Source organism: Leptodactylus fuscus, chromosome 9 (genome assembly GCF_031893055.1).
Source record: "Leptodactylus fuscus isolate aLepFus1 chromosome 9, aLepFus1.hap2, whole genome shotgun sequence".
In the NCBI taxonomy this organism is placed as follows: Eukaryota; Metazoa; Chordata; class Amphibia; order Anura; family Leptodactylidae; genus Leptodactylus; species Leptodactylus fuscus.
The window spans coordinates 1,177,662-1,187,127 of record NC_134273.1 but is presented as its reverse complement, the minus strand read 5'-3'; the positions used below and the strand labels follow the sequence as shown (position 1 = coordinate 1,187,127).

Below are 9,466 nucleotides of genomic sequence, written 5' to 3'. Positions count from 1 at the left end.
GTATATGGGGTAGATACAGTATATAGATGATTGTATATGGGGTAGATACAGTATATAGATGGTTATATATGGGGCGGATACAGTATATAGATGGTTATATATGGGGTAGATACAGTATATAGATGATTGTATATGGGGTAGATACAGTATATAGATGGTTATATATGGGGTAGATACAGTATATAGATGATTGTATATGGGGTAGATACAGTATATAGATGGTTATATATGGGGTAGATACAGTATATAGATGGTTATATATGGGGTAGATACAGTATATAGATGGTTATATATGGGGTAGATACAGTATATAGATGGTTATATATGGGGTAGATACAGTATATAGATGGTTATATATGGGGTAGATACAGTATATAGATGATTGTATATGGGGTAGATACAGTATATAGATGGTTATATATGGGGTAGATACAGTATATAGATGATTGTATATGGGGTAGATACAGTATATAGATAGTTATATACAGGGGTAGATACAGTATATAGATGGTTATATATGGGGTAGATACAATATATAGATGATTGTATATGGGGTAGATACAGTATATAGATGGTTATATATGGGGTAGATACAGTATATAGATGGTTATATATGGGGTAGATATAGTATATAGATGGTTATATATGGGGTAGATACAGTATATAGATGGTTATATATGGGGTAGATACAGTATATAGATGATTGTATATGGGGTAGATACAGTATATAGATGGTTATATATGGGGTAGATACAGTATATAGATGGTTATATATGGGGTAGATACAGTATATAGATGATTGTATATGGGGTAGATACAGTATATAGATGGTTATATATGGGGTAGATACAGTATATAGATGATTGTATATGGGGTAGATACAGTATATAGATGGTTATATATGGGGTAGATACAGTATATAGATGATTGTATATGGGGTAGATACAGTATATAGATGGTTGTATATGGGGTAGATACAGTATATAGATGATTGTATATGGGGTAGATACAGTATATAGATGATTGTATATGGGGTAGATACAGTATATAGATGGTTATATATGGGGCGGATACAGTATATAGATGGTTATATATGGGGTAGATACAGTATATAGATGATTGTATATGGGGTAGATACAGTATATAGATGGTTATATATGGGGTAGATACAGTATATAGATGATTGTATATGGGGTAGATACAGTATATAGATGGTTATATATGGGGTAGATACAGTATATAGATGGTTATATATGGGGTAGATACAGTATATAGATGGTTATATATGGGGTAGATACAGTATATAGATGGTTATATATGGGGTAGATACAGTATATAGATGGTTATATATGGGGTAGATACAGTATATAGATGATTGTATATGGGGTAGATACAGTATATAGATGGTTATATATGGGGTAGATACAGTATATAGATGATTGTATATGGGGTAGATACAGTATATAGATGGTTATATATGGGGTAGATACAGTATATAGCCACGGTACTAACCACTTACTGACCCCTGTGCATCTCCTCTGGTTTCCTCCCACACTCCATAGACATAGGGAGAGGACCTATAGCTTGTGCGTCCTATATGGCTCAGTGAGTGATGAGAAGGTCTGTAATGTAATAGACTTGTATCAGGATAGTAATGGACGTGACCTGTGGACTCCTCCCCGTGGCCCCTCTATCTACAGGGCCACACTGCACACTTACATCTAGGGTTGGTCCTCTGCGACCACTGACAATGTTGGGTGTTATACTGTATACAAGTCCTGCAATCATCCATAGTATAATGTCATGCTGTATACAGCTCCAGTGATTGGAGGCTCCTCCAGGCCCAGGATACGGATGCCCATAAATGTGCGGCCTCCCGAGCGGATTAATCATCTGACTCATGGGATTAGCTTGTTTTATACTTGTCCTCCCCTCCCTGCCCTGAGAGCAAGAAAAGCCGCCAGTCCTGCCAAACCAGCGAGGAACACAACAGACCGAAATAGACAGGAGGGGAACGCAAGCGCAACGCAACACCAGCAAAGGCCCATGTCATGGAAGGGAGAGAAATATCCAGTAATACAATGTATCCATAGGTGATAGAGGGGATACATAATAATATAATAATATCCAGTAATACAATGTATGCACAGGTGATAGAGGGGATACATAATAATAATAATAATATCCAGTAATACAATGTATCCACAGGTGATAGAGGGGATACATACTAATATAATAATATCCAGTAATACAATGTATCCACAGGTGATAGAGGGGATACATACTAATATAATAATAATAATATCCAGTAATACAATGTATCCACAGGTGATAGAGGGGATACATAATAATAATAATAATAATAATATCCAGTAATACAATGTATCCACAGGTGATAGAGGGGATACATACTAATATAATAATATCCAGTAATACAATGTATCCACAGGTGATAGAGGGGATACATAATAATATAATAATAATAATAATATCCAGTAATACAATGTATCCACAGGTGATAGAGGGGATACATAATAATATAATAATAATAATAATAATAATAATAATAATAATAATAATAATAATAATAATAATAATAATATCCAGTAATACAATGTATCCACAGGTGATAGAGGGGATACATAATAATATAATAATAATAATATCCAGTAATACAATGTATCCACAGGTGATAGAGGGGATACATAATAATATAATAATAATAATAATAATAATAATAATAATAATAATATCCAGTAATACAATGTATCCATAGGTGATAGAGGGGATACATACTAATATAATAATATCCAGTAATACAATGTATCCATAGGTGATAGAGGGGATACCTAATAATATAATAATATCCAGTAATACAGTGTATCCATAGGTGATAGAGGGGATACATAATAATAATAATAATAATAATAATAATAATAATAATAATAATAATAATAATAATATCCAGTAATACAATGTATCCACAGGTGATAGAGGGGATACATAATAATATAATAATAATAATAATAATAATAATAATAATAATAATAATAATAATAATAATAATAATAATATCCAGTAATACAATGTATCCACAGGTGATAGAGGGGATACATAATAATATAATAATAATAATAATAATAATAATAATAATAATAATAATAATATCCAGTAATACAATGTATCCATAGGTGATAGAGGGGATACATACTAATATAATAATATCCAGTAATACAATGTATCCATAGGTGATAGAGGGGATACCTAATAATATAATAATATCCAGTAATACAGTGTATCCATAGGTGATAGAGGGGATACATAATAATAATAATAATAATAATAATAATAATAATAATAATAATAATAATAATAATAATAATATCCAGTAATACAATGTATCCACAGGTGATAGAGGGGATACATAATAATATAATAATAATAATAATAATAATAATAATAATAATAATAATAATAATAATAATAATAATATCCAGTAATACAATGTATCCACAGGTGATAGAGGGGATACATAATAATATAATAATAATAATAATAATAATAATAATAATAATAATAATAATAATATCCAGTAATACAATGTATCCACAGGTGATAGAGGGGATACATAATAATATAATAATAATAATAATAATAATAATAATAATAATAATAATAATAATATCCAGTAATACAATGTATCCACAGGTGATAGAGGGGATACATAATAATATAATAATAATAATAATAATAATAATAATAATAATAATAATAATAATAATATCCAGTAATACAATGTATCCACAGGTGATAGAGGGGATACATAATAATATAATAATAATAATAATAATAATAATAATATCCAGTAATACAATGTATCCACAGGTGATAGAGGGGATACATAATAATAATAATAATAATAATAATAATAATAATAATAACAACAATATAATAATAATAATAATAATAATAATAATAAAATAATAATAGCAATAATAATAATAAAATAATAGCAATAATAATAATATAATAATAATAATAATAATAATAATAACAACAATAATAACAATAATAATAATAATAATAATAATAATAATAGTAAATAATATCCAGCAGTAAAAGCCTTTCCATGTCTGAGACAGATAATAAACAATAACTAATAATCCCAATAGTGACAAGCGCTGAGATGTGTGCGGCTCGCTGAGGATCGCACTGCTGTACGGACACATTGGCAGCCCATAGTGATCCCCGGCTCCTTGCAGTTATGAGATGTGACGATGGCTGGGGTCAGGCTGTGGGGTCGGTCTGTGGGGTCCGGCTGTGGGGTCGGTCTGTGGGGTCAGGCTGTGGGGTCGGTCTGTGGGGTCAGGCTGTGGGGTCCGGCTGTGGGGTCGGTCTGTGGGGTCAGGCTGTGGGGTCAGGCTGTGGGGTCGGTCTGTGGGGTCAGGCTGTGGGGTCAGTCTGTGGGGTCGGTCTGTGGGGTCAGTCTGTGGGGTCAGGCTGTGGGGTCCGGCTGTGGGGTCAGGCTGTGGGGTCAGGCTGTGGGGTCAGGCTGTGGGGTCCGGCTGTGGGGTCAGGCTGTGGGGTCAGGCTGTGGGGTCAGGCTGTGGGGTCCGGCTGTGGGGTCGGTCTGTGGGGTCGGTCTGTGGGGTCAGTCTGTGGGGTCAGGCTGTGGGGTCAGGCTGTGGGGTCAGGCTGTGGGGTCAGGCTGTGGGGGTCAGGCTGTGGGGTCGGTCTGTGGGGTCGGTCTGTGGGGTCAGTCTGTGGGGTCAGGCTGTGGGGTCCGGCTGTGGGGTCAGGCTGTGGGGTCGGTCTGTGGGGTCCGGCTGTGGGGTCAGGCTGTGGGGTCAGGCTGTGGGGTCCGGCTGTGGGGTCAGGCTGTGGGGTCGGTCTGTGGGGTCAGGCTGTGGGGTCAGGCTGTGGGGTCCGGCTGTGGGGTCAGGCTGTGGGGTCAGGCTGTGGGGTCAGTCTGTGGGGTCGGTCTGTGGGGTCAGTCTGTGGGGTCAGGCTGTGGGGTCAGGCTGTGGGGTCCGGCTGTGGGGTCAGGCTGTGGGGTCGGTCTGTGGGGTCCGGCTGTGGGGTCAGGCTGTGGGGTCAGGCTGTGGGGTCGGTCTGTGGGGTCAGGCTGTGGGGTCAGGCTGTGGGGTCCGGCTGTGGGGTCAGGCTGTGGGGTCGGTCTGTGGGGTCAGGCTGTGGGGTCGGTCTGTGGGGTCCGGCTGTGGGGTCAGGCTGTGGGGTCGGTCTGTGGGGTCCGGCTGTGGGGTCAGGCTGTGGGGTCAGGCTGTGGGGTCAGGCTATGGGGGTCAGGATGTGGGGTCAGTCTGTGGGGTCAGTCTGTGGGGTCGGTCTGTGGGGTCAGTCTGTGGGGTCCGGCTGTGGGGTCCGGCTGTGGGGTCAGGCTGTGGGATCAGGCTGTGGGGTCAGTCTGTGGGGTCCGGCTGTGGGGTCCGGCTGTGGGGTCCGGCTGTGGGGTCCGGCTGTGGGGTCAGGCTGTGGGATCAGGCTGTGGGGTCAGTCTGTGGGGTCCGGCTGTGGGGTCCGGCTGTGGGGTCAGGCTGTGGGGTCAGTCTGTGGGTTCGGGCGGTGGGGTCTCTAGGTCAGGCCTGGTGTAAGGTGTGGACCCCACTGGCCTCATCTCTGGCTCTGCTTCTCTTACTGAAATCATTGAGGCTTTTCCATTGTATTTATTTGGGGAGTTCAGTGCTGCGGTGACGTCTCCACTCACTGACACCAAGCAGAGCGCTGTAAAATGGGGAAGTGACTTCTTTTATTCATAGTTGAGATTCCCTGTAGGACGCCCCGGCCCCGGCCTGAGACTCCATATATATAGTAACCACCAACTATTAAATGGATAGTCAAATCTATACAATCAGAATGCCGCCCTGCCTAACCCTGTACAATATATATACACCTATAGGTATATCAGCTCCTGTACAGGATATATACATACCCATATATAATATACACATACTGCCCTGCCTAACCCTATAGAACCTGTAGAATTTGTCTACATTACTGCTTGCTGTGATCATATACATTGCTAGTCCTGCTCTCGGCCAGAGGAATTAGGACCTTAATAATTACATCCCACACCCCTGTCATCCACTCACACACTATAAATATATATACACACTATATACATACACGCGCTGTGTACGTGTTACATATATGCCATATACATGTTACATATATACTATATACAGACAGGATGCGTACACATTACATATATACACATACACATGTTACCTATATACTATACACATACACACGTTACCTATATACTATATACAGACACGTCACATATTTACATACACACGTTACCTATATACTATACACATACACACGTTACCTATATACTATATACAGACACGTCACATATATACATACACACGTTACCTATATACTATACACATACACACGTTACCTATATACTATATACAGACACGTCACATATATACATACACACGTTACCTATATACTATACACATACACACGTTACCTATATACAGACACGTCACATATATACATACACACGTTACCTATATACTATATACATACACACGTTACCTATATACTATATACAGACACGTCACATATATACATACATACGTTACCTATTTACTATATACATACACACGTTACCTATATACTATATACATACACACGTTACCTATTTACTATATACATACACACGTTACCTATATACTATATACATACACACGTTACCTATATACTATATACATACACACGTTACCTATATACTATATACATACACACGTTACCTATATACTATATACGCAGCTCCTGCTCAGTTTGTATTTGCCAATGAATGAACCTAAGAGCCAAGTTGTGATGAGAATGCCAAGTGTCTTTTATTGTACAGGTATATACAGGCAGTGCACACAGTACCTCGGCCCCTTGTAAAGGGAAAGTAACCAGACATGAAGTTTATTGTACAAAAAACAAAGTGTAAAAAATGACTGCGCAGTAAGGGCTCTATACATAGTGGCGGCCAGCAGGCGGCGCTGCACTCCAGCTGTCTGGTGACGGCAGTCATTGCCCTTTAAGAGCGCAGCGTTCCAAATACTTCAGTGTAGTCATATACAAGTGTCACCCCAAGACTTCTGGAGCCCCCAGCCCATCCCCCACTTTCTAGACTCTTACAGTATAATAAAGAGTATAAAAAGCAGCTGAAACTTCCAGATCAGCAAAAATAAAACTTCAATTCACCTTACAAAAATGCAAGAAGCTGAATTTTTACAAATATTGTACAAAATGCAGAGAATTGTCGTCTCTGCCCTGGAATCCGAAATAACAGAACAGAGATCTGGTCATGACATTAAATAGCCCTAATGTACAGAGGTATATACAGCGCCCCTGTAAAGTGGAGGGGCTCACATGTGCCTCTTCATGTGCAGGGCCAGGTGGTCCGACCTGGAGAAGGCTCGCTCACACATGTGACACTGGAAGGGTCTGTGGCCCGTGTGTTTGCGGAAATGGCGAGTGAGTTCATCTGATCTGGCGAATTTCCAGCCGCAGCCTTCCCAGTTGCAGTGATAAGGCTTCTCACCTGAGGACGGAACAAGAAGGGGTTAATGAGTGCTAGGACCACAGCCGGGAATTGGGGGGGAGGGGGGGGTACTTTTCTGACTTCTAACCCCCCCACACACATACATGTTACTGATCCCAGTATAACATCAGCGGGTGTACACGTAGCATTTAGGGGGTGAGGGTCTTACCTGTGTGGGTCCTCATGTGCGCCTTGAGGTGCGAGCTCTTCGTATACGTCTTCCCACAGCCGGGGTACTCGCAGTTGTGGGTGGCCGTTCTCTTCCGTGCCCACGAGCGGCGCCCTCTCTTTGGTTTGCAGTCATCGCTGGGGTTCATGGTGGAGTAGTATTCCAGCAGGGGGGAGGAGGGGGGAGTCACCATCATGCCGTGCATAGCGGGATGCACCTTCATAGGGTCCCTGTACATCCCAAAATGTCCATGAAACTGTGGGGGCGCCTGACCCGGGAAGGCAGTGGGGTAGGGCTGGTACTGCTGGGGTAGGAGGGGGAGGCAGTGCAGCTCGGTGCCCATCAGGTGACAGTCACTCATGGCCATCTCGTCAGTGCTCCCCCCGGGGCTGATCCTGTAAGCAGACCCCCCCAGGTGCATAATGGTGCCAGGCATGCAGTCGGGGGTAGTGGGGGGGTTCAGCATACACTGCTCGGGTCGCTCCTTCTTTATCTTGTGCCCCACGTGCTGCATATGGTCCATTGAGAGGGGCCCCGAGTTCTCCATGCTGGTGCCCCGCAGTTCGGTGTACTTCCTAGTGCAGGACATGTGGGGCTTCACACTGTAACCAGGGGGAACATCCATGGGGGGCAGGTCGGCGGTCAGCAGCTCGGCCACATAACTGTGCTGGGGACTTCCATACTTGTGTCCCGGGTATGAGCTGTCACTGTCATAGGTGGTGCTGCAGCTCTCGGGGGTCTCCGGCAGGGGGTAAGTGGGGCCTCCGCCGCCCCCTCCTGGATTATTATTTGTTGTGTGCGCCAAAATAAATTCTAAATCCACAAACTTTCCCAAATCGTCCTCCTCCTTCTTGATGCTACAGGAGTCGATCAGGTTGTAGCCGATGTCGTCCATACTCAGGTCCTGCAGAGACAAAATGAAATATAAATCGCAGCAAATCTAAAGGATTGTTATGAGGAGCCCTGGAACTTGTCAGACGAGTTTATAACAATTACTGAGCAAACAAGAGAATCCTCCGGAGCCGGGCCCCAGAGCCAGCCGGGGCCAACATACCAAATACAAGGCAACACCGAGGAAAAGGTGCAGAGGATCAGGAGACTGTTCACACGCAGGATACTACACGACACCTACAGCTTGTCTGCACCACGTCAGGTGTCCGCACTACAAACTGCAGCAGTGCAAACCTGCTGTAACCTAGTCTGAACAAGGTCTGAGAACGGGACACAAGACAAGGGGCAGCGGGGCCGGCAGCCCTTATACATCTACATCTCATATCCTTCTATATACTATACGTATTATAGAAGAGCGGCTCAGCTCTGCTACATTGGATACTAACCTGGACCATTCCAAGCTGCTTGTCGTGTCCTGTGGGTAGGCTGCTATAGGTGGCGCTCATACTGCTCCTGGGGGTCCGCTCTATAGAGGATCATACAGACTAATCCTCTGCACAGGCGGCTGCAGCCAAGGTTATGGTAGAGCCTAATTAATATTCATGAGCTCTTTGCCCTGATTGGCTGCTGCTTCTGTATTTGTACACAGCGTGTAGATTAGTGGCTCCGCCCCCAGCCTGAGGCTGACACATCCTATAATGGGAACCACAGACAGATAGAAGGGCCATAAAGAACTGCGACCTGTGCTGCAAGCTATACACTGTATATATATGTATAATACCGCCAATGGATGCACTATATATACACGTATAATACCGCCAATGGATGCACTGTGT

General features: G+C 42.3%; 1 protein-coding gene across 1 annotated transcript; it reads right to left on the bottom strand.

The window, feature by feature from the left end:
• Positions 1 to 6,847: 6,847 nt before the first annotated feature.
• KLF17 (KLF transcription factor 17) lies at positions 6,848 to 9,161 on the bottom strand. The gene is made up of 3 exons (XM_075286231.1): positions 9,077 to 9,161; positions 7,740 to 8,643; positions 6,848 to 7,570 (listed from the first exon to the last, which is right to left on the bottom strand). The coding sequence occupies exons 1-3, from the start codon at positions 9,134 to 9,136 to the stop codon at positions 7,395 to 7,397; spliced, it is 1,140 nt and encodes a 379-aa protein (XP_075142332.1). The 5' UTR covers positions 9,137 to 9,161; the 3' UTR covers positions 6,848 to 7,394.
• Between the last annotated feature and the right edge of the window lie 305 nt (positions 9,162 to 9,466).